At 49.7% G+C, this 27,768-nt stretch overlaps 2 protein-coding genes and 2 non-coding genes across 7 annotated transcripts in view; 1 reads left to right on the forward strand and 3 right to left on the reverse strand.

Moving 5' to 3' along the window:
* The window catches only part of LOC138968988 (lipoyl synthase, mitochondrial-like), a 115,920-nt gene that overhangs the window by 78,575 nt on the left and 9,577 nt on the right, over positions 1-27,768 (reverse strand). The gene's annotated exons all lie outside the window — the stretch shown is intronic.
* Positions 37-26,907, reverse strand: LOC138968984 (U3 small nucleolar RNA-associated protein 18 homolog). Of its 4 annotated transcripts, none has more exons than XM_070341670.1 (13): positions 26,767-26,907; positions 25,746-25,984; positions 24,523-24,608; positions 23,927-23,997; positions 21,674-21,798; positions 21,105-21,188; positions 20,634-20,805; positions 19,930-20,030; positions 19,686-19,776; positions 19,031-19,154; positions 8,783-8,957; positions 7,838-7,980; positions 37-286 (listed from the first exon to the last, which is right to left on the reverse strand). In XM_070341670.1, the coding sequence occupies exons 2-13, from the start codon at positions 25,968-25,970 to the stop codon at positions 262-264; spliced, it is 1,422 nt and encodes a 473-aa protein (XP_070197771.1). In that variant the 5' UTR covers positions 25,971-25,984; positions 26,767-26,907; the 3' UTR covers positions 37-261. The 4 variants fall into 4 exon arrangements, with proteins under 4 accessions (XP_070197771.1, XP_070197768.1, XP_070197769.1 ...); XM_070341667.1 differs by having other exon boundaries at positions 24,523-24,611; XM_070341668.1 differs by having other exon boundaries at positions 24,523-24,611; positions 26,654-26,778.
* Positions 1,510-1,628, forward strand: LOC138969754 (5S ribosomal RNA). Its single transcript, XR_011456553.1, has one exon. It is a non-coding gene; the product is annotated as a 5S ribosomal RNA (ribosomal RNA).
* LOC138969766 (5S ribosomal RNA) lies at positions 17,346-17,464 on the reverse strand. Its single transcript, XR_011456564.1, has one exon. It is a non-coding gene; the product is annotated as a 5S ribosomal RNA (ribosomal RNA).

Genomic DNA, 27,768 nt, shown 5'->3' on the forward strand with positions numbered 1-27,768 from the left:
ACATACACACACACACAGAAAGAAACATTGTTCATGTCTAATTATCTTCAGTTTATTGAACACGTCAGGCACATCCACTCAATTGTAAGGGCGACGGATGTCTTGCACCGTTCTCTCCATTTCCTTAACACGCACAATCTCTCACTTGACTCTCATTCTCTCAACCACACATGCACAATGTTCCATGTCTTTCTTCCCTCTCTTTGAGACCTACGCACATATATTCACATGTTCTGCAGTAAGCGTAACCATGTCCCGGCTTTAGTAGCTGCCATAGTGGTTCAACCTGAAAGAAAATTAAGGATTGTTAATGTTGTAATTGCATGTCACATAATTTCATAACTAAGACTTCGGCCAGTCTTCTCTGCTAACAAAAAAAAAGAAGCAGCATGGTAAGAAAAATAAACCACACACACAAAACATCACAAAGCTTAAAAATAATGTTTGAGTGCCAAGCTACACAGCATATACATCAATAATCTCTATACAATGCATACATGTAAAACTATGGAAGAGCAGTCAATATAACACTTACCTCGACAGTACTATTCTTGCACATTATCTATTATAGGCCGAAAAAATTGGACAAAACGCTGAGTGGGTACAATTATCTCCCATAACCATGCGCCACCGTGGATCCCAAGCACTGTCCGAGTGCTTCCCCCTTACAGGATGTAGGTGGCGCGTCCTCTTTCTTTTTTCGCGCGTGTCAGACCGGCTGTGTTTCTGCTACGCTCCCGGATTATTTTGGACTAAGAGGCTCCTTTTCTGTGTGGACTATCACCTGTTGGATTATTGTGTGTTATTCCACTTCTGGCTTGAGGCTACGTTGTGTTTCCTTCAACTTGTGCCTCCGTTTTTGTGTGGCGGACTCGGCGTGCCTCCCGTCCTACTTCGTGGTGACCGGTCGTCTGCTTCTCGTTTCGCCGCATTCACTTGAGTATTGACCTAAATTTTCTTTGAATTTTGTTAATTCTCGGTCTTTAAGGGTACGTACAGGGCGAGGTAGGATGTCTCGTCCTGTTTTGGGCTCTGGTTCTACGGAACCAGAGTCTGCCGGGGGCAACCCTTCTCCGGGCGCCCAGCGTCATGTTTTACGCACGGAGAAGGGGATCTTTCGGCGCTCCGACTCTCCCTCCCCAAACGCTTTGCGTTTGCGGCGAGGGAGGGCGGAGAAAGCCTGTTTGAGCAAGCTCAATGCGAGCTTGCTCAAACAGGCTGGGCTTGAGCCTGGGACTTCGGGCGGGGCTGCGCCGTCGAAGGTTCGGGGAAGTTCGAGGGGAAAGAAAAAGCTTCTTTCTCCTTCTCCTTCAGTGGAACAGGCTTCCCCCCCTTCGACGCCGTTGTCCGGCCCTCAGTCTCAGGCTTCAGCTCCTCCCGGTTTCGAGCCTGGGGGGAAGGTTTCCTTCTCCCCCCTGGCTCGAATCCGGGGGGCAGGTCGATTCCCAACCCTCTTTGGGGGTTGGTGAATCCGATCTAGGGGCTACTGGAGAGACTCAGGTTTTGACAGCCAACGGCCATACCACGTTGAAAACACCGGTTCTCGTCCGACCACCGAAGTTAAGCAACGTCGGGCCCGGTTAGTACTTGGATGGGTGACCGCCTGGGAACACCGGGTGCAGTTGGCATTAAAATCTTTCTTTTTCCGGTGCCTCTCCTGTGCCCTCCTCGGTTTCCACCGCTGTGGAAGCCAGGAGGGACACGGGTCCTCCTCTGAACTCCCTCGCTGGGTCGTCTGCTGCTGTTTTGACAGTAGTTTCGGCCTCCTGGGGGGGGAGATCGGAGGAGATGACGGGGTCTCTGAATTCCCTCCCCGCTGGGGTTGGGATGCGAATTGACCCCGTTCAGGGCGGTCCTGTGGGGGCAGGGGTTTCAGGCTTCGTGCCTACGACCACTGCTACTACGGTTCCCTCTGACGTCCGTGTGACTGGTGGCTGTCCCTCTTGAAACGCTCCGGCCGACTAGTTACTGGACGTGGAGGTGTTCGACAGAACGTGGTACTTCTGTCGAATGGTCAGGGCGACGGGAACATTGTTTCTGTTGCTCAGACCGACACCTCCGACCGGACCGTCTTGACCCCACGCCATTCCTTAGCGTCTGGTGTTCGGGTGACGGATGGTCCGGACCAAGGGTCCGGAACGTTCCAGGCTTACGGGTCGGGATCGAACCGGACCCACGGGTCCCGACTGGACTTGACCTCCGGGTTTGGTCCGGACGGGACCCATGGTACGGGACCGTACCGGACCTTAGGGTCCGGTGCGGGACAGTACCTCTGGCCCTTGCCGGACCCCCCGGACCTACGGGTCCGGATGGTACGGTACGGGACCAGTGTTTCGGTCGGGACCGGACCACCCGACCACCTCTGTTGGTCTGGGTGGTCTGGCACCGAACCGGAACACACCGGACCTACGGGTCCGGAGGGTACGGTACCGGACCAGTGGTCCGGTCGGGACCGGACCACTCGACCACCTCTGTTGGTCCGGGTGGTCTGGCACCGAACCGGACCATGCCGGACCTACGGGTCCGGATGGTACGGTATGTCCACGTCCGGACCGAGCCACCCGAACACTTCTGTGGGTACGGATGGTTCGGTACCGAACGGGACCTCCGGATGGTACGGGACCGGACCGAATCTACGGGTTCGGATGGTCCGGTACCGGACCACCCGACCACCTCTGTTGGTCCGGATGGTCTGTCACCGAACCGGACCATACCGGACCACCGGACCTACGGGTCCGGATGGTACGGTAGGTCCACGTCCGGACCGAACACTTCAGTGGGTACGGATGGTTCGGTGCCGTACGGGACCTCCGGATGGTATGGGACAGGACCGGAACACCGGACCACCCTACCGGATCGGTCCGGACCACCCGACCACCTCTGTTGGTCCGGATGGTCTGGCACCGAACCGGACCTACGGGTCCGGATGGTACGGTATGTCCACGTCCGGACCGAGCCACCCGAACACTTCTGTGGGTACGGGTGGTTCGGTGCCGAACGGGACCTCCGGATGGTGCGGGACCGGACCGGACCTACGGGTCCGGATGGTCCGGTGCTGGACCGGTGGTCCGGTCCGGACCGGACCACCCGACCACCTCTGTTGGTCCGGATGGTCTGGCACCGAACCGGACCATACCGGACTTACGGGTCCGGATGGTACGGTGTGTCCACGTCCGGACCGAGCCACCCGAACACTTCTGTGGGTACGGATGGTTCGGTACCGAACGGGACCTCCGGATGGTACGGGACCGGACCGGAACACCGGACCGGAACACCGGACCACCCTACCGGACCGGTCCGGACCACCCGACCACCTCTGTTGGTCCGGATGGTCTGGCACCGAACCGGACCTACGGGTCCGGATGGTACGGTACGTACGTCCACGCCCGGACCGAACCACCCGAACACTTCTGTGCGTACGGATGGTTCGGTGCCGAACAGGACCTCCGGATGGTACCGGACCTACGGGTCCGGACCTACGGGTCCGGATGGTCCGGTGCGGGACCACCCGACCACCTCTGTTGGTCTGGATGGTCTGGCACCGAACCGGACCATACCGGACCACCGGACCTACGGGTCCGGATGGTACGGTATGTCCACGTCCGGACCTAACCACCCGAACACTTCGTTGGGTACGATGGTTCGGTGCTGAACGGGACCTCCGGATGGTACGGCACCGGACCGGACCACCCTACCGGACCGGATCGGCACCCCCGACCGGACCGGACCATTTCTTTTCTGATCAGACCCCATGGGTTCCTGTTCAGTCTATAAATGGCGGGGGTTCGTTGGCTGGGCTGACCCAACAGTCGCAGGGTTGTTGTTTTTCTCCCCCTTCGGCTGCTGGAGACGTTTCGTCTTTGGGGCAGGGGTCTTCGCGGCCTCTTGCTTCTGTGGGCGTTTCTTCACAGCCTGCTTCATCGCTTTCGGCTCTTCCCCCTCAAGCTCCCTACACTCCTGCTTTTGAGGAGTTGTCGGGAAGTGAAGAGGAGAGTGAGTCGGAGGACGATAGGGAGGAGGATCAGGGTCGCCCTGAGGTTAACACTGAACCTCTACCCTTGCCGGTTTCTGATGGAACTTCCGAAGCTATGCTTCGTACTTTCCAACAGTACATGACAGACATCACGCGGCGTCTTGACGTCACGGATGCCTCTCTTAAGCGTCTGTCGTCTAGTGTTGACACACAGGACGTGGACCCGGGGTCTGAGGACGAGAGGCAGGAGGCTCGTCCTCGCACAGCTAGAAGGACGTTTGAACAGTTTCAGGACGTCCTTCCCTGAGACGCCCTCTCGTCCTTTGAGTCCGCTTCGGCCCGGGCGCGGGAGGCTCACGCCGCGTCTGCCGGCGGCTCGTTTTATGAACGATCCGGCCGCCGGCAATTCGCGTTCCACCCTAGTCTAAGTGCCACGGTGGAAGCGGCAGCACATCGCCTGAGGAGTACAGATTCACGTGCAAACGCGACCTATGTTCCTCGGGAGGACGCGGGTTCAGTGCCATGCTTTCCTTTGGGAGGCGCACCTCCACTGTTTCCTCGTGTCCAATCTGTTTCGTCCCTCCCTTTTCCCTTTGACTCTCGAACTCTCCCTTTCCAGACTTCGAGTGTTTAGGGTGGGGCTGACGGTGATGTGTTCGTTGGGGAGGTGCCTTCGGTCAAGAAGGTGGAACTGAGCTCTGCTTCGTTCCACAATCTTGAGGCCACCGTTTCGTCCACAGTCGAGGCCCAATCACAGGCCTTGACATGGATGAGCACGCTGTCCACACTGTTGGACCCTCCCAATCGGGCAGAGTCCGATTCCACTCGGGTCCTTGACACGGTTCGAGTGGATCGGGCTTTGCATGCCGTGCGATCGTGCGTGACGTCTGCGGCAGAATTGGCCATTGGAACACGGGTCCACTTTATTGGCCCTGTTCCGTGATCATTTTCTGCCTACTTCTATAGTGCCTCCGGATATGAGGAAGAGTCTGAGGAACACGTTTCCTCAGCCTTCTTCCCTCTTTCATCCGGACACTGTTCGTTCTGTGGTGGAGTCCACACGCCAGAGGAACACTGATTCTCTGATGGTTGGCCTCGCTGCTTCGGCGACGGCGGCGGGGAGTAAGAGAAGTGCTACAGTCACCTCCAGCTCCCAGCCTCAGAAGAAGAAGAAGAAGCCAGTTTCACTGCCTCCTTCTTCCTCCTCTTAGGCGCCTGTTGCGTTCCCAAGCAAGACGAAGGGTGCTCAGACAGGTAAGGGGAAGCAGCACCACCAGGGGGGGTGGTCGCAAGCCTGCGCCTGCCCGCCAGCAGAATTTTCAGTGAGTCCCGGCCCTACGTTGACGCCCCCTCAAGTTGCCCCTCTTTCGTCCGGCGGTTCCCTTTTTTCGGGCCCGCGGCATGTGGGGCAGACTGGTCTCCAACCAGTTTTTCTTGAGGGTGGTGTGGTCGGGGTTTTCTCTACCGCTGTCGTCACAACCTCCATTGTCCGCTCTACCTTGGACGTTCCCCCCTCCTCGAGAGCCTGCCAGATGGCAGGCTCTTCAGGACGAGGTGAACTCGTTGGTCGAGAAGAAGGCGGTCTACCTCCTTTCTCAGCCTTCTCTGGGGTTCTGCTCCCGCCTGTTCACCGTCCCCAAAAAGGACGGCCGGTTCAGGCCGGTGTTGGACCTCTCCACCTTGAACTTGTACCTTCACAGGTGCAAGTTCAAGATGGAAACCCCTTCGTCGGTCCGGTTGGCCATCCGGCCAAACGATTGGGCCATGTCTGGGACCTCCAGGATGCTTACTTCCACATCCTGGTGGCCCCGGGGTACCGACATCTGCTCCGGTTCGTTTGGGAGGGCACGGTGTTCGAGTTTCGGGCCCTCCCATTCGGCCTGTCCTTGGCCCCTCTGATTTTCAACGGGGACAACAACACCACATGCTTAGCTTACCTTCGCCACCAGGGGGGCACCAATTCTCGGTCCCTCTCCCTGTTGGCGGAGGAGATTCTGCTCTGGTGCCAGACCAATCAGGTCCGGATGTCAGTCCAGTTCGTTCCGGGGAAACTGAACGCCCTGGCCGACATTCTCAGTCGGGGCGATCAGGTTCTCTCCACAGAATGGACCATCGCTCACAACGTTCTACAGCGTCTGTGGGCAAGGTGGGACCGTCCTCTGATCGATCTGTTCGTAACTCGATTCAGCGCTCGGCTTCCCAGGTACGTCAGCCCCTTTCGAGACATGAATGCGTTCCACTTGGACGCATTCACTCTCTTGTGGAGGCTCCTCGATGCTTACGCCTATCCCCCGACATCTCTGATTCCGAGGGTGCTGGCAAAATATCTGCAGGAACGACCAAGACTGATTTTGGTCGCGCCTTACTGGCCAACAGCTCCGTGGTTTCCAGATCTTCGCGGTCTCACCCACGTAGACCCTCTACCTCTGGATCTGGACGGGGGAGGTCTGCTCCAGCCTCGATCATGCCTCCCTCATCCACGTCCAGAGAGTCTGTGCTTGACCGCATGGCTCTTGTGCGCTCCAAACTGCTTGCACTAGGATTGCACAAGAGTTCAGTAGAGTTTTCCTTGAACGCTAAGAGGCGATCAACTAATCAGCTCTACGACTTACGCTGGAGAGCTTGGGCCACCTTCGCCTTGTCCAAGGGGATAAAGCCGCTTTATCCCTCAACACAGGACTTGGCCAACTTCCTGGTGGAAGTGTATCAAAAGAAGAGTCTTTCTTCTAAGACTCTTCTTGGATACAGATCTGCCATCGCTTCCACGATTGCGGCCGCTACTGGTCGCAGAACTGAACACTTGATCAGGTCCTCCCTCATCGCTAATGTCCTTTCGGGTATTAGCAATGCAGCGGTGTCTAAACCTCTGGTTTCATTTCCCAAGGGGGATGTCTTTCTGGTCCTCAAACTCCTGCGTAGCAATGAGTTTGAACCCCTGGCAGGCATCAGTATCAAGTTGCTGATTTTTAAGACTAATTGTTCCTCATCGCTTTAGCCACTTGCCGTAGACTCAGTGGTATTCAAGCTTTGAGTGGCCTGGACTTTGACATTGAGTTCACCACACAGCAGTGGTTGCTAGCATGGTCACGTCAGTCTAAGGTATGTTTCTTGGGTATATTTTCTTTTACGGTAGTACTGTTCGAAAATTGCCTGGGTATCTTAATCCTTGGATTTAAGTGATTTTGATTAAGGAGTTTAATACTCTACATATCACCCTCACACCACTCTGGTATTCTGTGCAAGAATAGTACTGTCGAGGTAAGTGTTATATTGACTGTAAGGCTTCTTTTTAAGCCTACTGTCTATATGATACTTACCGAGACAGTACTATTAGAGTTTCCCTCCCGCCTCCCCTCTTGATATGTTATGGGCTTTTTGAGGGTCTGCAGCTCATAAAGAAAGAGGACGCGCCACCTACATCCTGTAAGGGGGAAGCACTCGGACAGTGCTTGGGATCCACGGTGGCGCATGGTTATGGGAGATAATTGTACCCACTCAGCGTTTTGTCCAATTTTTTCGGCCTATAATAGATAATGTGCAAGAATAGTACTGTCTCGGTAAGTATCATATAGACAGTAGGCTTAAAAAGAAGCCTTACATCCACACTCATCTTTAACTTCTTGTTTAGCAAAAGAGAATAGGACCTATTCAACCAAGAAACCTCACCTCACAAGCAAAAACGAGGATGGAAAGATAAGTCAGTTGGAAGCAGCACTGGCTTTGAAACCAGTTTGTTGCTATCGGCGTGGGTTTGGCCCCCATGTTCAGCAAGGGATTTATTTTGCAGAGTAAACTTTGTGCAGACTCTCTTCGGTGTCCAAACACCCCTGTGTGCATGCATCCTTAAACAGCCAGATTACATACCTGTAGAGCAGAGCGCGACCTTTATGGTTGCCCATTGCCAAGAAACCACTGTTGCGTGAGAAGTCCATGGAGCATGGAATACGCATCTTAGTGTCATTCAGCTCAGGGAAGTTGGAAAAGACGGAGAATGATGGAAAGTGCACCTGTGAACACAAATCAGCACATTATTTTCTTTCTTTCTTTTTATTATATTCATGAGACCTTTGTCTTGGGTTTTCCACTTTTCCCCCCAAAAAAACTGAACAAAATGACTGTGGGTGAGATGAACAAAGTTGAAAAACAAAATAAATCTGTACTCGCCAATACAAGGACAGCACATATAAAAACATGTCGAAATGTTCGCCTATGGAGACTTAATTTAAGCGTTCTCAGACATATTGCCAGATCAAAGCAATGGCACAGGTATAGGTTATTATTTCAAGCCTCAGCAACAAAATATAACAGTGATCTTTAGTCAGTGCACTTGCAAAAGGCTGTTACAATCCAATACCTGTAACCCTCATCCTCCCAGAAAACTTTTTAAACACAGACTTCAGCACAGTTAAATGCCACTGGCTGCACACACACAACCCCAGCAATAAACTCAATGACTTCACACAACTATTTACATGGGGATTTACCATGTTCTTAGTCCTGCCAAAATGAAGGCCACACTATTTATGTGGCTGTTTCAAGCACTTCGCTCTAGTTTAAGAGAACCTTTCAGATAAGAAAATGGATCTAGTCATTCTTAAGTAATGTAATACAGTGGAACACCCCTTTTAAGCCCCCCCAATTTAAGACTCCCTCCTTTTTCAGACCTTGTTTTCTCAGACTTTCTTGTCACAACCTCTGTAAAATTACCCACATTTTAAGACTCCCCCCCAATTTCTCAGATTTTGTTGTCTTAAAAGGGGGGTTCTACTGTATCAAACCATAACTCTACATCTTGTGCCATGTTCCTACCAGTTTGACAGCCTTCTCGGTGACGTTGGAAGCCAAGGCAAGGATCTCTGTGCACGGGTTGAAGACAGCAGTTGTGCAGGAGGTGGTCAGGTTCATGATGGCTTTCAAAGGTCGCGGTGACTGTGACGTCATGCAGGTATCCTTGTCATAGGTGTTCACAACACCTGTGTTAGACCTGGTATAAAAAGGTGATTTTTAAGCTGCTTATCTACAGGACACATGATGTAAAACATGTTGCTGGTTAACTTAACAGCAGAATAAAAACTGTTTGTAAGGCTTCTTTTTAAGCCTACTGTCTATATGATACTTACCGAGACAGTCAAACTGGCATGGTTCCGGAAGGACAGCGAGGGAACGAAGCGACCCAACTACTCAAAGGCTGATTTTGCTGCTATCAACGAGTACCTGAAGAAGGTAAACTGGGAGAATGAGTTTTCCAACTTGTCAGTGGACGACACATGGAAGAAACTGAGAGAGAGGACACAGACGGCCGTAGAGAGGCATGTTCCGGTGACCCGTTTCAGTGGCAGATCTACAAAGAAATGGATGGATAAAGGTACCCTGAGAACAGTACGGAAAAAACACAAGTTGTTTAGAAAGTGGTTGGAATCGAGAGATGGCAAAGTGTATCAGGAGTACTGTAAAGTCAGAAATCAGGCAAGGCGGGCTTGTAGAAAGGCACAACGACTGCTAGAACAGACAGTGGCAAAACAGGCAAAACGAAACCCAAAAGCTTTTTGGTCATACGTCAAGAACAAAACCAAGACGAAAACAGGAATAGCGGACCTCAAAAAGGAAGACGGCACCAAAACCACATCCGATCAGGAAAAAGCAGAGGTACTTAATGCATTTTTCAAAAGCGTCTTTACGGCAGAGGCTGACGGCGACCTTCCAGATCCACCAGAATACAACTTCACATCAGAACTCCGTGACTTTGAAGTCACATCAGAGAAAGTGAAAAAGCTGCTTGAGGGTCTGCAGGCAGGGAAAGCACCTGGTCCAGATGGGTTGAGTCCACTTCTTCTAAGCAAGGCAGCAGATGCTCTAGCCGAACCGGTAGCGATGCTCTTCAGGAAGTCTCTCGACGAGGGCAGGATACCCGAGGAATGGCGACATGCACGTGTGACACCCATTTTCAAGAAGGGCAGCAAACTCTCCGCCAACAACTACAGGCCGGTCAGCCTCACGTGCATCCTGTGTAAGGTCATGGAGACTCTAGTTCGTGAGCAGCTCATCAAACACCTACAGGAGAACGACCTCATCACAGATAAGCAGCATGGGTTTGTCCAAGGCCGCTCTTGCGTCACTCAGCTACTAGATGTTCTAGACACATGGACCCAGATTCTGGACGAAGGCGGAACGGTTGATGCTGTGTACATGGATTTCAAGAAAGCCTTTGATAGTGTGCCACACAGACGCCTTGTCCTGAAGACTGAAGCACACGGTATCGGCGGAAGGATCCTGGCCTGGATTGCGGACTTTCTGAGCGAAAGACGACAGTGTGTGGTCGTGAATGGAGTTCAGTCATCAGAGGCCGAAGTGACGAGTGGTATCCCCCAGGGAAGTGTTTTAGGACCCATGCTATTCGTACTTTACATCAACGATCTGCCGAACGTTGTCGCCAACTATGTCCGGATCTTCGCTGATGACACTAAGGTCTACACCAGAAGTGACGTTGAGGGAGCCCCACAAACCCTGCAGAAAGACTTGGATAGCCTCCAGGACTGGTCCCAACAGTGGCTGATGAATTTTCACCCGGAGAAATGTCATGTCCTGAAGCTGGGAAATAAGAGGTCAGAAGCTATCTACTACATGACAGGGACGGACGCGTCAGGTGAAGCCCGCAGTATTGCACTAGAGGAGAGCGATTTCGAGAAGGACCTGGGGGTCTATGTGGACAACAACCTGAGCTTCAACAAGCATGTCGCCCTTTCAGCAGCAAAAGCCAACAGAGTCATGGGGGTCATCAGGCGTTCCTTCGACTACCTCACAGTAGAAGTTTTCCTGCAGCTCTACAAGTCACTTGTCCGTCCTATTCTCGAATATGGCCACGCAGTCTGGCAGCCGCAACACAAGACACTTTGTCAGGAGGTGGAGCGCGTGCAACGAAGGGCAACCAAGCTTATAAGCTCGCTGAAAGACAAACCCTACAGTGAACGGCTGGCCACTTTGAAGCTACCTTGTCTAGAGCATCGTCGCAAGAGGGGGGACATGATTGAAGTCTACAAGTACCTTCATGGTTTCTACAAGACAGAGCGGCCACAGTTCTCTTTCTTCGCTGGTAGAGACACCCGAGGCAGTACCCTGAAGCTAAGCAAGCCCCGCTACAGACTCAATGTCCGAGGCAACTTCTTCAGCGAGAGAGTTGTGAACACGTGGAATAGCCTGCCAGACCAGGTCGTGACTGCACCATCTGTGAATGCCTTTAAGGCCAGGTTGGACGCCCACTGGAAAGATCTCCCCTCTGTGTTTGATCCTGAGTGCTACTAGTAACTAGCTAGTAACTAGGCTGATCCCACCATGCATGCCAAAGTTGCTAAGGTTACTACGAAAACGACCACAGAAGGATGAACAGGCCTAACTGGCCTCAAACATCTTACAAGTACAAGTATACAAGTACAAGTATACAAGTAGTACTATTCTTGCACATTATCTATTATAGGCCGAAAAAATTGGACAAAACGCTGAGTGGGTACAATTATCTCCCATAACCATGCGCCACCGTGGATCCCAAGCACTGTCCGAGTGCTTCCCCCTTACAGGATGTAGGTGGCGCGTCCTCTTTCTTTATGAGCTGCAGACCCTCAAAAAGCCCATAACATATCAAGAGGGGAGGCGGGAGGGAAACTCTAATAGTACTGTCTCGGTAAGTATCATATAGACAGTAGGCTTAAAAAGAAGCCTTACAGTCAATATAACACTTACCTCGACAGTACTATTCTTGCACAGAATACCAGAGTGGTGTGAGGGTGATATGTAGAGTATTAAACTCCTTAATCAAAATCACTTAAATCCAAGGATTAAGATACCCAGGCAATTTTCGAACAGTACTACCGTAAAAGAAAATATACCCAAGAAACATATCTTAGACTGACGTGACCATGCTGGCAACCACTGCTGTGTGGTGAACTCAATGTCAAAGTCCAGGCCACTCAAAGCTTGAATACCACTGAGTCTACGGCAAGTGGCTAAAGCGATGAGGAACAATTAGTCTTAAAAATCAGCAACTTGATACTGATGCCTGCCAGGGGTTCAAACTCATTGCTACGCAGGAGTTTGAGGACCAGAAAGACATCCCCCTTGGGAAATGAAACCCGAGGTTTAGACACCGCTGCATTGCTAATACCCGAAAGGACATTAGCGATGAGGGAGGACCTGATCAAGTGTTCAGATCTGCGACCAGTAGCGGCCGCAATCGTGGAAGCGATGGCAGATCTGTATCCAAGAAGAGTCTTAGAAGAAAGACTCTTCTTTTGATACACTTCCACCAGGAAGTTGGCCAAGTCCTGTGTTGAGGGATAAAGCGGCTTTATCCCGTTGGACAAGGCGAAGGTGGCCCAAGCTCTCCAGCGTAAGTCGTAGAGCTGATTAGTTGATCGCCTCTTAGCGTTCAAGGAAAACTCTACTGAACTCTTGTGCAATCCTAGTGCAAGCAGTTTGGAGCGCACAAGAGCCATGCGGTCAAGCACAGACTCTCTGGACGTGGATGAGGGAGGCATGATCGAGGCTGGAGCAGACCTCCCCCGTCCAGATCCAGAGGTAGAGGGTCTACGTGGGTGAGACCGCGAAGATCTGGAAACCACGGAGCTGTTGGCCAGTAAGGCGCGACCAAAATCAGTCTTGGTCGTTCCTGCAGATATTTTGCCAGCACCCTCGGAATCAGAGATGTCGGGGGATAGGCGTAAGCATCGAGGAGCCTCCACAAGAGAGTGAATGCGTCCAAGTGGAACGCATTCATGTCTCGAAAGGGGCTGACGTACCTGGGAAGCCGAGCGCTGAATCGAGTTGCGAACCGATCGATCAGAGGACGGTCCCACCTTGCCCACAGACGCTGTAGAACGTTGTGAGCGATGGTCCATTCTGGGGAGAGAACCTGATCGCCCCGACTGAGAATGTCGGCCAGGGCGTTCAGTTTCCCCGGAACGAACTGGACTGACATCCGGACCTGATTGGTCTGGCACCAGAGCAGAATCTCCTCCGCCAACAGGGAGAGGGACCGAGAATTGGTGCCCCCCTGGTGGCGAAGGTAAGCTAAGCATGTGGTGTTGTTGTCCCCGTTGAAAATCAGAGGGGCCAAGGACAGGCCGAATGGGAGGGCCCGAAACTCGAACACTGTGCCCTCCCAAACGAACCGGAGCAGATGTCGGTACCCCGGGGCCACCAGGATGTGGAAGTAAGCATCCTGGAGGTCCCAGACATGGCCCAATCGTTTGGCCGGATGGCCAACCGGACCGACGAAGGGGTTTCCATCTTGAACTTGCACCTGTGAAGGTACAAGTTCAAGGTGGAGAGGTCCAACACCGGCCTGAACCGGCCGTCCTTTTTGGGGACGGTGAACAGGCGGGAGCAGAACCCCGGAGAAGGCTGAGAAAGGGGGTAGACCGCCTTCTTCTCGACCAACGAGTTCACCTCGTCCTGAAGAGCCTGCCATCTGGCAGGGTCTCGAGGAGGGGGGAACGTCCAGGTTAGAGCGGACAATGGAGGTTGTGACAACAGCGGTAGAGAAAACCCCGACCACACCACCCTCAAGAAAAACTGGTTGGAGACCAGTCTGCCCCACATGCCGCGGGCCCGAAAAAGGGAACCGACGGACGAAAGAGGGGCAACTTGAGGGGGCGTCAACATAGGGCCGGGACTCACTGAAAATTCTGCTGGCGGGCAGGCGCAGGCTTGCGACCACCCCCCCTGGTGGTGCTGCTTCCCCTTACCTGTCTGAGCACCCTTCGTCTTGCTTGGGAACGCAACAGGCGCCTAAGAGGAGGAAGAAGGAGGCAGTGAAACTGGCTTCTTCTTCTTCTTCTGAGGCTGGGAGCTGGAGGTGACTGTAGCACTTCTCTTACTCCCCGCCGCCGTCGCCGAAGCAGCGAGGCCAACCATCAGAGAATCAGTGTTCCTCTGGCGTGTGGACTCCACCACAGAACGAACAGTGTCCGGATGAAAGAGGGAAGAAGGCTGAGGAAACGTGTTCCTCAGACTCTTCCTCATATCCGGAGGCACTATAGAAGTAGGCAGAAAATGATCACGGAACAGGGCCAATAAAGTGGACCCGTGTTCCAATGGCCAATTCTGCCGCAGACGTCACGCACGATCGCACGGCATGCAAAGCCCGATCCACTCGAACCGTGTCAAGGACCCGAGTGGAATCGGACTCTGCCCGATCGGGAGGGTCCAACAGTGTGGACAGCGTGCTCATCCATGTCAAGGCCTGTGATTGGGCCTCGACTGTGGAAGAAACGGTGGCCTCAAGATTGTGGAACGAAGCAGAGCTCAGTTCCACCTTCTTGACCGAAGGCACCTCCCCAACGAACACATCACCGTCAGCCCCACCCTAAACACTCGAAGTCTGGAAAGGGAGAGTTCGAGAATCAAAGGGAAAAGGGAGGGACGAAACAGATTGGACACGAGGAAACAGTGGAGGTGCGCCTCCCGAAGGAAAGCATGGCACTGAACCCGCGTCCTCCCGAGGAACATAGGTCGCGTTAGCACGTGAATCTGTACTCCTCAGGCGATGTGCTGCCGCTTCCACCGTGGCACTAAGACTAGGGTGGAACGCGAATTGCCGGCGGACGGATCGTTCATAAAACGAGCCGCCGGCAGACGCGGCGTGAGCCTCCCGCGCCCGGGCCGAAGCGGACTCAAAGGACGAGAGGGCGTCTCAGGGAAGGACGTCCTGAAACTGTTCAAACGTCCTTCTAGCTGTGCGAGGACGAGCCTCCTGCCTCTCGTCCTCAGACCCCGGGTCCAGGTCCTGTGTGTCAACACTAGACGACAGACGCTTAAGAGAGGCATCCGTGACGTCAAGACGCCGCGTGATGTCTGTCATGTACTGTTGGAAAGTACGAAGCATAGCTTCGGAAGTTCCATCAGAAACCGGCAAGGGTAGAGGATCAGTGTTAACCTCAGGGCGACCCTGATCCTCCTCCCTATCGTCCTCCGACTCACTCTCCTCTTCACTTCCCGACAACTCCTCAAAAGCAGGAGTGTAGGGAGCTTGAGGGGGAAGAGCCGAAAGCGATGAAGCAGGCTGTGAAGAAACGCCCACAGAAGCAAGAGGCCGCGAAGACCCCTGCCCCAAAGACGAAACGTCTCCAGCAGCCGAAGGGGGAGAAAAACAACAACCCTGCGACTGTTGGGTCAGCCCAGCCAACGAACCCCCGCCATTTATAGACTGAACAGGAACCCATCGGGTCTGATCAGAAAAGAAATGGTCCGGTCCGGTCGGGGGTGCCGATCCGGTCCGGTAGGGTGGTCCGGTGTTCCGGTCCAGTGCCGGACCATCCGGAGGTCCCGTTCGGCACCGAACCATCGTACCCACAGAAGTGTTCGGGTGGTTAGGTCCGGACGTGGACATACCGTACCATCCGGACCCGTGGTCCGGTATGGTCCGGTTCGGTGCCAGACCATCCAGACCAACAGAGGTGGTCGGGTGGTCCGGCACCGGGCCATCCGGACCCGTAGGTCCGGACCCGTAGGTCCGGACCCGTAGGCCCGGTACCATCCGGAGGTCCTGTTCGGCACCGAACCATCGTACGCACAGAAGTGTTCGGGTGGCTCGGTCCGGGCGTGGACGTACCGTACCATCCGGACCCGTAGGTCCGGTTCGGTGCCAGACCATCCGGACCAACAGAGGTGGTCGGGTGGTCCGGACCGGTCCGGTGTTCCGGTCCGGTGTTCAGGTCCGGTCCCGTACCATCCGGAGGTCCCGTTCGGCACCGAACCATCCGTACCCACAGAAGTGTTCGGGTGGTTCGGTCCGGACGTGGACACACCGCACCATCCGGACCCGTAAGTCCGGTGGTCCGGTGCCAGACCATCCGGACCAACAGAGGTGGTCGGGTGGTCCGGTCCGGACCGGACCACCGGTCCAGTACCGGACCATCCAGACCCGTAGGTCCGGTCCGGTCCCGTACCATCCGGAGGTCCCGTTCGGCACCGAACCACCCGTACCCACAGAAGTGTTCGGGTGGCTCGGTCCGGACGTGGACATACCGTACCATCCGGACCCGTAGGTCCGGTTCGGTGCCAGACCATCCGGACCAACAGAGGTGGTCGGGTGGTCCGGACCGATCCGATAGGGTGGTCCGATGTTCCGGTCCTGTGGTCCGGTCCCGTACCATCCGGAGGTCCCGTACGGCACCGAACCATCCGTACCCACAGAAGTGTTCGGGTGGTTCGGTCCGGACGTGGACCTACCGTACCATCCGGACCCGTAGGTCCGGTGGTCCGGTATGGTCCGGTTCGGTGACAGACCATCCGGACCAACAGAGGTGGTCGGGTGGTCCGGTTCGGACCGGACCACTGGTCCGGTACCGGACCATCCGAACCCGGAGGTTCGGTCCGGTCCCGTAGCATCCGGAGGTCCCGTTCGGTACCGAACCATCCGTACCCACAGAAGTGTTCGGGTGGCTCGGTCGGACGTGGACATACCGTACCATCCGGACCCGTAGGTCCGGCATGGTCCGGTTCGGTGCCAGACCACCCGGACCAACAGAGGTGGTCGAGTGGTCCGGCCCCGACCGGACCACTGGTCCGGTACCGTACCATCCGGACCCGTAGGTCCGGTGGTCCGGTGTGTTCCGGTTCGGTGCCAGACCACCCAGACCAACAGAGGTGGTCGGGTGGTCCGGTCCCGACCGAACCACTGGTCCCGTACCGTACCATCCGGACCCGTAGGTCCGGGGGTCCGGCAAGGGCCAGAGGTACTGTCCCGTACCGGACCCTAAGGTCCGGTACGGTCCCGTACCATGGGTCCCGTCCGGACCAAACCCGGAGGTCAAGTCCAGTCGGGACCCGTGGGTCCGGTTCGATCCCGACCCGTAAGCCTGGAACGTTCCGGACCCTTGGTCCGGACCATCCGTCACCCGAACACCAGACGCTAAGGAATGGCGTGGGGTCAAGACGGTCCGGTCGGAGGTGTCGGTCTGAGCAACAGAAACAATGTTCCCGTCGCCCTGACCATTCGACAGAAGTACCACGTTCTGTCGAACACCTCCACGTCCAGTAACTAGTCGGCCGGAGCGTCTTAACAAGAGGGACAGCCACCAGTCACACGGACGTCAGAGGGAACCGTAGTAGCAGTGGTCGTAGGCACGAAGCCTGAAACCCCTGCCGCCACAGGACCGCCCTGAACGGGGTCAATTCGCATCCCAACCCCAGCGGGGAGGGAATTCAGAGACCCCGTCATCTCCTCCGATCTCCCCCCCCAGGAGGCCGAAACTACTGTCGAAACAGCAGCAGACGACCCAGCGAGGGAGTTCAGAGGAGGACCCGTGTCCCTCCTGGCTTCCACAGCGGTGGAAACCGAGGAGGGCACAGGAGAGGCACCGGAAAAGGAAGATTTTAATGCCAACTGCACCCGGTGTTCCCAGGCGGTCACCCATCCAAGTACTAACCGGGCCCGACGTTGCTTAACTTCGGTGGTCGGACGAGAACCGGTGTTTTCAACGTGGTATGGCCGTTGGCTGTCAAAACCTGAGTCTCTCCAGTAGCCCCTAGATCGGATTCACCAACCCCAAAAGAGGGTTGGGAATCGACCTGCCCCCGGATTCGAGCCAGGGAGGAGAAGGAAACCTTCCCCCCAGGCTTGAAACCGGGAGGAGCTGAAGCCTGAGACTGAGGGCCGGACAACGGCGTCGAAGGGGGGGAAGCCTGTTCCACTGAAGGAGAAGGAGAAAGAAGCTTTTTCTTTCCCCTCGACCTTCCCCGAACCTTCGACGGCGCAGCCCCGCCCGAAGTCCCAGGCTCAAGCCCAGCCTGTTTGAGCAAGCTCGCATTGAGCTTGCTCAAACAGGCTTTCTCCGCCCTCCCTCGCCGCAAACGCAAAGCGTTTGGGGAGGGAGAGTCGGAGCGCCGAAAGATCCCCTTCTCCGTGCGTAAAACATAACGCTGGGCGCCCGGAGAAGGGTTGCCCCCGGCAGACTCTGGTTCCGTAGAACCAGAGCCCAAAACAGGACGAGACATCCTACCTCGCCCTGTACATACCCTTAAAGACCGAGAATTAACAAAATTCAAAGAAAATTTAGGTCAATACTCAAGTGAATGCGGCGAAACGAGAAGCAGACGACCGGTCACCACGAAGTAGGACGGGAGGCACGCCGAGTCCGCCACACAAAAACGGAGGCACAAGTTGAAGGAAACACAACGTAGCCTCAAGCCAGAAGTGGAATAACACACAATAATCCAACAGGTGATAGTCCACACAGAAAAGAAGCCTCTTAGTCCAAAATAATCCGGGAGCGTAGCAGAAACACAGCCGGTCTGACACGCGCGAAAAAAGAAAGAGGACGCGCCACCTACATCCTGTAAGGGGGAAGCACTCGGACAGTGCTTGGGATCCACGGTGGCGCATGGTTATGGGAGATAATTGTACCCACTCAGCGTTTTGTCCAATTTTTTCGGCCTATAATAGATAATGTGCAAGAATAGTACTGTCGAGGTAAGTGTTATATTGACTGGCTGAACTCAATCATGGACCCTTGTAATGAACATCTTCACATTTGACAAATTTGCAGAATTCATTCAAATCATAAGACCGTCGCAGCGATCAATGTCAATAATGTTCTCAATACAGGACAGAAGTACTTGATTCTTCAACAACAACAAAACATACACCACAATTTATTAGATCACCTTGGTGTCTCTGACTCAGCCACTAAATTGGTTCCTGTTATGTGAAACCCCTCTGACAACAGGGTATTCCACAATACATAAATCAATCTTCTTCTTTCCATTGTTCTATTAACCCAACCAAAATGGAACTGTCGCAAAAGGAAGTCTTCTCTTCTTCTTCTGCGTTCATGGGCTAAAACTCCCACGCGCACTTGTGTTTTTTGAACGAATGGGATTTTACATGTATGACCGTTTTTACCCCACCATTTAGGCAGCCATACGCCGCTTTTAGAGGGAAAAGAACTTCTGAAAGTTGGGACACCTGGGCTATTTTTCAGGGGCAAAAGGACTTCTGGAAGTTGGGACACCATGGCTAGTTCCAAGGATGTCCTTTCGTTATGTAGTGCCAAGCATACTCACCCACACACCAGGTACTGGGAGTCATGTGACAGAGCAATGGTGGTTCCATGGACACAGCCGTCATCAAAGAAGTGATGAACACACTGCCTTGTGTTCAGGTCAAACACAAATACTTTGCCGTCATCTAAAACAAATACACATTTATGAGCAAAAAAACCCCACAACTTTTCCATTATTTGAAACAAATACAAGTACATTAACACAGACAGAAAGAAAGAAAAGGTTGGATACAGCGTCCTGAGTTCATATTGTTGGTAAAGAAAACATTCTTCTTTGAAATATGAAAACAAATTAACACAGCCATTGTAAGTTAAGAATAAGTACTCTTAATAAACATTTCTGGGGCCCTAAAAATACATGCAACACATAGGGAGGAAGGAGCCTGAGGGAGGAGGAAGAGACAAGAAAAAAACAGCATTGTCATAATACACAACCGTTAATATGATTCCAAATAAAAGAGACACTTTTTGTTTAGGATTCGGGTCTCCAACTCTTTGACTAATGCAAGCAGGCTCTCACAAGAATCTAGGGCAAAACACTTTTATCAGTCGTTTCAATTATATTTCACTGAGATTGTACAGCTCCATGTTGATATTCCTAGTATAAAAATACAAGTTAACTATTTGTCAAGTAAAAGAAGTTAGACTTCACTGACCCCCTGTGGCAAACATTGTGCTACCATCTGGTGTGAAAGTGATGTCTGCAACAGTGCCGCTCATGTGTAGGGTGTGAATCCACTCTTTCGTCTGGAAAATAACAGCTGAAAACTTGAAGCGTTAAACCCCCCACCTCACAAAACATTCAATGCTTTTCCACACAACACTAGCAACCAAGCATCACACCACTTCCTCTTCTTGTTGAAACGTCCACTCAACCCATCCTGCTTTCATTATTCTTACCTTTGCAGACACCAGGTGGATGTTGCCAAAGGACCCCAGAAAGACGATGAACTTTCCATCAGGTGTAACTCTTAGACTTGCCATGTTATTCTCGCCTAAACCTGCACAGGTCAAAATGAACGTTTTTATTTCATTTTGTCCATCAATGGGGAAAAAACCCACCACTAAACTAAAACAGAAACACAAGCAAATATTTTTTCTGCTTCTTCTTTGAACTATCACCATCTGTGAAAATACTTCATGAAAACAGATTAACAGAAAATAACAATATTTCTTTCTTTCTTTATTTGGTGTTTAACGTCGTTTTCAACCACGAAGGTTATATCGCGACGGGGAAAGGGGGGAGATGGGATAGAGCCACTTGTCAATTGTTTCTTGTTCACAAAAGCACTAATCAAAACTTTGCTCCAGGGGCTTGCAACGTAGTACAATGTATTACCTTACTGGGAGAATGCAAGTTTCCAGTACAAAGGACTTAACATTTCTTACATACTGCTTGACTAAAATCTTTACAAAAATTGACTATATTCTATACAAGAAACACTTAACAAGGGTAAAAAGAGAAACAGAATCCGTTAGTCGCCTCTTACGACATGCTGGGGAGCATCGGGTAAATTCTTCCCCCTAACCCGCGGGGGGTAATAATAACAATATTGCTCAGAATATAGCTGAATCAGAACAGAGACTAGCATCTGCCTCTGTACCTTTGATTTTTGGAACAAAGACGACATTGCCACCAATCATATCATAGTAGTAGAAGCTCTGATGCTTGGACCCCATGACGACCTCTTCACCATTCTTCAGGAAGTCAGCGGACATCACAGGAAAGTTGTTCAAGAAGACGTTTTGTATTTTGGGGTTGTTTTTACCGTCAATCTGCAAAACAAATCAAGACCAAACTGTCTGAGTACAGCAAGCACCACAATTATAAAATAACTTTTTAATTCTGACAATCTAATTCTTCCCCTTTTCAAGCTTCAAAGTTCACTCCTTTTTTCCATATGCTTCTTAAATCTAAAATGGTTGGGAAGGGAGTCGCGTTGGTCTACACCTCAATTTTAACAGAACATCCATCAACACTCCCATGTTAGAAGGATCCTTACTTCAGCAAAGCCCAGTCTCTCCCATTTCTACCAATTTAAATCATCAAAGTTGGCAAAGCCGGTGTTCCTTACCTGGAAAAGTCTGATGGTTTGGTCTGTGCTACCCGTCATCAACACCTGTGCTGTAGGGTGGAACTTGACACATGTCAACTTGCCCTGAAACCACCAAACAAGCATTCAGTCATCAATAACTTACTTGGCATATCAGGTTGTCTTGGTCTGGCAAATAATGGTTACATTTTGTAATAATTATGCCAAATAAAACCTGCTGGTTATTGGTCATTTCACTTCAAACAAAATAATAGGGAGAACCATAATTGCAAGCCTGATTACAGTACAGATGAGGTTGGATTTAGTCCTCTTCATTCCCATCCACAACAGTCTAGCACGGTCCCCAGGACGTGGTCCAAAGTGGCACAGATCAAGGAACTAAGCAATTTTTATCAAGCCAACCCAGAATGTAAACATGGCATTATTTGCATTTACTTCATACATACACAACAGACGCTAGTAGTAGCAGAGCAAATATGTCACCATTGGTCTTGCCTTCAAATACGAATCGTACAATAGGGACAACAAAGCAGTGCTAGTTTTCCTCGATCACTGTGATAAAGAGAACTTGAAACACAGATGTGACTTACTGTGCTTGGACTGTCAGAGTTGGCATCAGGACAGCGCTTGATCTGCAGGAGACCTGAAGGTAGCGAAGATGAGGTCACCAAGTTGGTTCCCGTCCGTCGTGTCAGCTCATCCACGTCACTGTCATCTGCAAGGCGTGTAATAATAATAATAATTGTCAGTAAGTACTGGTGTCACATGACTGATGTGAACCAGTTGATTGGCTAATGGCGATGATCTAAAACTGTTAGCGCACTCTTGGAGTGCGCTAACTTTTCCACAGAGCGTATTCTTCCGCCTTTTGCTTAAGCGAAAGTGTACTCTCATCCTCAGAATTAATTAATGACATGTAGCTTATATTCTCCACAATACCAATGATTAAGACCATAAATTTCCTGCTTCTCAATTAAAGCAGAAGATGGGTTTTTTTCTGACAGATTGCATGTGCCTGTGCCACAGTTGCCACTGATCTACAAATAGAACCCGCTGTGTCTAATTTTTCAGTTTCGACTTGCGAAGATTCCTCTCATAATTATGCCATGTTAGTGGCATGTAGTTTATTGTCCACATTACCAAATGATGAGTTAGTATACAATTCCCAGCAGCTAACAGAAAACACAAGTGTTATTCCGATAACGTAGCAGCAGAGACGGTAGCAGCTAGATCAGGTAGCAGACTACACTGAAATACGACTGCATCTGTTCAGTAAATGAATGTTTTCCGAATTATTATTTCAAGGCAAGAACAATCGGAATCGAAAACGTGTAGGGTTTAGAACGTTCTTACCATATTCAAGACTTATTACCAGCCTGTCTCATGCGTGCAGACTCAGTGCAACGTGACGAGCAAAGTTGTTTTTGAAATGAGACTCAGTGCAGTAGCAGACGACATAAATCCCGCTCAGCAAATTAACATGTTGGGCAAATGTGAACGATAAAACGATGGGGATATAATACGTGTAGGGTTCAGAGCATTCTTACCGTTCATATTTAGTACCAGACTCCCCGATGAGTGAAGATACCACACGAGAAACATGCCACATTTATTTTGAAAATGTTCTTTCCGTCGACCTTGGCAAGGGGCAAAACTCTGCACAGTCAATCTGTCGAAGCTCGATGAAGGTTTCGAATCGCAAATAATTAAGAGCACAGTCCTTTCTCCGAGTTTAAATGAGGTCTCTATGAAAGATCATCACTTTTTAGCTTAACGCTACACTGGAATTTACCAACAGAAATTAAAACAAGAGTTTGCGTGTGACGAAAGCACGACACACTTGAGACAGCCCACACAAAAGTAGATCCAGTGACACAAACCTGACCACACAGTTACGCCTATCCAAATGCGCGTTGCAAAATGTGCGTTTTGAATCTTCTTTTTTCTCTGGCGGTACTGACAATATCGTTATTGAAACAATCCCAGTGCACAAAGGGATTTATAGAGCAAATCTCGAAAATAATTATTGAACTCAGCGCTATGCGCTTCGTTCAATAATGAATTTTCTCGATTTGCTCTATAAATCCCTTAGTGCACTGGGATGTCTCAATAACTTAAATAATAATAAAACATTCTTTTATAGGGCTCTTCACCGCCGAATGGCAGTCTCATGGCGCTTTACATTAGACATTAAAATTTAACATTTTACAAAAAAAGTTTTCTCGTAAGAAATAACACATGATACTTGTAATATATGTGCATACAAAACAAATAATATGTGCACTTGCTACAGTATCCTGACCTTTCATACTGGATGCAATCATGCACAAACGCAGAGAGAAAGAAACCATGGCATTCATTGATTCAAGTTGGTTGTGATGTGGAAAACACCCAAAACACCAGCAATGTCATGCCTTTACCAGTGTCATACAAGTATATATCATAATTTTTCCTTACAACATAAAATGAAAAGAAACCATGCACTAGATACCAGGTACATTACAAATAGGTAATGACTAATGTTCACAACTTTCTCTTTTTTGATATAAAAATTGGTGAACACAATACAAAAATATTTTGCAATAACAAAGTTTCACAAACTGTGCCGACAAATTATTTTGCTTTCCTCAGTTCTTTAGAACAAATGCAGTACTTTAACAGACAGTAGAAATTACACACACATGCAGACTCTTTCTCTCTTTCATTATCCCTCACACTCCTAAAATTGCACAGAAGCCTCAAACAATAAAATGTTTCATTCAAATAAATAACATATACATTGAATGGCTCCACACATTTTTTCTATTTTTCTAACTAGGACAGAAATCAAACAATCAACTTACCATCTGAAACGTCTTCGTCTTTAGAAGTTGGTAACTTTGCCCATTTTGGTGTTCCAGCTAGCTTTTCAAACCTGGGGCAGACACAGACACACACAAAAAAGGTTTACAAAATGACTTCCACAGACAAAACACCATGGCATCTTATACGTATAATACCAATTTCTGAAGTTACTTTCAATAAATTACAGTGGAACCTGCCATGAAACATTGAAAGGACACCCTTAGAACCTGCCAAACACACTATAAACCTGAAAAGAGCGAGTCCTGGGAGTGGGAAGCACTCAATTTGTGTTATCATGCTTTTCAGAATTAAATTGTTCGCTAGTTTTCTTAGAGAATGAATAAGAACATACACTTGGCTGAATTTTGAAGTTGGGAAAATTTCTGCCAGATATGCACCGAAACGAAATTAGAGTAAATCTAACTAACATGACAAATGATGCTTTTGTGAAGGTCTCACAGAACAGAACAAAAACGTTATCCTGGTCTTTGGACCCACTATAGTTCTGCTGAATGGGTCTTTCGACTCCCTTAGAATTAAAATTGGGGGTCCCAGGACCCTCTGTGCCCCAATTCATCCATTCAGTTCAACTCACATGCCAGGATTATCATCAGGGTCTTCCCATGCCGGCTTCCTAAACTCAGCATTCAAAGCAGCAGTACTTTTCTTCTTTTGCTTCTTCTGCTGAAACAAAAAGACCATATTTCATTATTTTACTGTATTTGACGAATTACAAGACGCACCGTTTTATAAGCCGCACCCCGGACTTTTAACAAAAAAATTGGGACGAGCCACGTATAGGCCGCGTCACTATATTAGCCGCCGTCGAAAAAAATATAATCAGATCGTGTCAATCAATCAAAACAACCAGGCAAACGAAAGTACGGTATTTGGCGAAATCGGCTCCGAGAATAAACAAGTGAAACAAAGAAGAAAAGTGAAAAAGTTTGAAGAAAAATATCACACACACAATTTGTAACCAACACACACATGTAGTCCCGCCCGGAATAAGCTTTTTTGGGATGATTTACGACTTTTGCGCACATTTCGAGCAGACGAAAACACAACATGGCGGCTCTCGCTCCCCCAACTATCGCAAGACACAAAAAATCGAAATCTCGCGCACGCGCGAGATCCTGATACATCCGGTGTTTCTCTGTACGCTATCTTGTCACGACGACTTGTTGACAAACGAAGATTCGCGAAAGAAAGAGAAAAGCGCCGAGTCTTCAGTAGAGAGCTAATAAAGTACCGGTAATCGCTAATCGAGCGAAATGAAAATCCGCGGCGACTTCCATTAGGTGAATACTATTCAAGTTTAGGTAACGTTTAAGCCGCATCTTTTTATAAGCCGCAATGCGATTTTTTTTTTTAAAGTCGCGGCTTGTAGTCCGTCAAATACGGTACATCAAAATTAGAACATACCAAATACAGAAATTATGAAAAGGTGAGTTTTACTGAAAATACAATACATTTTCTGGTCTAAAAAAGAAAGAGACATTAATTTTGACATGGCAAGAAAACCGTATTTCAATGACGTGCGTATGCATGCCTGCATGAATGGCCATGTGTGTGTCTGAGAGATACAGAAACAGCATGTGAAAGGCTGCGCATCCTACAGACCTTTTCGGAATCTGAGCAGATCTCGCGAGATATCCACGAGACATGCTCTTTCTTATGCTTCAAAAATCGTGATAGCGGTGCCCCATGCTTTGCTATACTTCTAAGTTTGCGAGAGCTTGGAATACCGATACAGTGATAGGGTCTATTTCAGTTACAATAATGCATGTGCGCAAGGGACTGTTAGTAGTAACATACCTCTTTTGTGGAAGTACTGCTAGTGAGAACCTCCTTCAGTTCTTCCTCTCCCCCAAACACTTTTCTCCGCAACTCTTTCTCTTCTTGATCTCTCTCCCTCTTTGCTCCCAGTGGCTGTCCTTTTAAGTGAGATTTTCTGACAGCAGAAGGAACTGTACGTGAAGTTCGGGCCTTGTCGCTGCCATCTGACTGGTCAGCGCTACGCTTTATTCCTCTTCGCAACATCTTTTCAAAAATTTCTGGGGAAAGAAAAAAACATTTTGATAGGTACTATTGGTAATTCACTAATTGTTCCTTGCTAAAACACACACACTGGATCATCCACAAGTTCAAGTTTCACATTCACAAACAAAAACATGGTCTAAAAAACCCAAAGATAAGTTAATTATCTGGACATTATAATGATAAGTGTTTGTCTGTCTGTCCACTTAAAAGACTGTTGGGTGGAAGTACAGTGAACGTAACGTAACGTTTTGTCATAAATCAAAACGTTTCAATTAACATACCATTTTATTTATAAAAAACACACACACACAAAATAACTTAAAAGCTGGTGCAGTGAGGCATCTGTATTCATGTATGTTCCATGTAAAATGGGTTAGGACTGAGAGTGTGTGTGTGTGTGAGAGAGAGAGAGAGAGAGAGAGAGAGAGAGAGAGAGAAAGAGAGAGATCTAATTTTATTTTACGAGGGTTGTGGCATAAGCATTACAAACGAGCTCTTTTTTTCATCCAGCCCTCTCCCAGACAGTGACTACTCTGATCACATATTTACACGGACATTCACGTAGAAAAAAAGCAGAAAACATGAGAGAGAGAGAGAGAGAGAGAGAGAGAGAGAGAGAGAGACTAGAGAGACTCAGTCTGAGAGAATCACGTGTCAATCAGCCATTCAGCATGTTGACTGACATGGAAAGTGTAATAGAAAACATCGTGAACTAGATGTGCAACACCCGTCTTCACTCTGAAACCTGGCCGTTCTGTTCAAGTCCGAACACTGTCACGGCAGCTTGCAAACTCACGTGTGTAGAAAGTTGTTGTCTTTCACAACCGGAAATGGCAGCTATCACAAAGTGTCTTGATTGTCGCAAAAGTGTGTGATCAAATCCTTTTTTGAACTAACTTACACGTCTGCCTTTTGCTTTGATACGAAAACTTGTGAGGTATGTGAGTATTAAATAAAATGAGCAGTTCGCAATAAGACTTGTCCTTTTTACGACAACAATATCTGATCGTTTTTGTGGGTTCGCGATGGCGCAGGTGAAAGCGATGCCCATGGCGCGGTGGCATAGTATAGTGTGTGCATAGTCTATGAGTGTGTCTGTGTGTAAAACGCAGTTTTAATCTTTTGTCATTGGCTTCTGCGAGTTTTTGTTATCTTTTCTAAATTAAGTGGAGCAAAGAACTTAAAAAAAGAGACTGGGCATTTCAGAAAATAAGCTTCAATTCTTTCTTTCTTGACGAAGGTTATATCGCGACGGGAAGCTTCAATTATGAACATTTATTTTCCATAGTTGTTTTGTCATGAGACGCTACTTCAAATCTGATTATTTGGAGATCTCTATTGCATCGAAGTCAACAAATGTTTCAGCTAGCATTTTCATAAACACTGTGCAGACAAGCTCTGTGCCAAATTTCCTTGTATTGATGAGGACAATAAAACTTCTTGTATCTCTTGTATCTTGTATCTATTGTTGTTTCGTGTTTTTTGTGTGTGTGTGGTTAATTTTTTGGGGGGAGGGGGTGGGGGGTAGAGAAAAAGAGAATTAAAGGGCAACAGTGAGAATTCCAAAGGCATTTAATGTACGCCTGGTTATACATGTAGATTCAGGGCCTAACCATGAGTTGTAGCAAAGACAGTTGATTGACTTTTTTTTAATGAATTGACGGTCTGAACTGAAGTGCTATGCAGATCATTTGCTTGCTGAATGAGCTGTTGAAAAAAAATATGGTTTGGATCAAGGCACCAAGAGGCATAAGGGAATAATATACGTGATGTCCATTCACATTAACTAAATCAGACC

Source organism: Littorina saxatilis, linkage group LG6 (genome assembly GCF_037325665.1).
Source record: "Littorina saxatilis isolate snail1 linkage group LG6, US_GU_Lsax_2.0, whole genome shotgun sequence".
Lineage (NCBI taxonomy): Eukaryota > Metazoa > Mollusca > Gastropoda > Littorinimorpha > Littorinidae > Littorina > Littorina saxatilis.

Excerpts from the sequence above, each read along its gene's own strand:
- LOC138968984 (XM_070341667.1), bottom strand. The coding sequence starts at position 25,970 with ATGTTGCGAAGAGGAATAAAGCGTAGCGCTGACCAGTCAGATGGCAGC. Across the intron at positions 24,612-25,745 it reads GCAGTACTTCCACAAAAGAG|CAGAAGAAGCAAAAGAAGAA; the intron begins GTATGTTACTAC and ends TTTTTGTTTCAG. Across the intron at positions 21,799-23,926 it reads AGACGAAGACGTTTCAGATG|ATGACAGTGACGTGGATGAG; the intron begins GTAAGTTGATTG and ends CACGCCTTGCAG.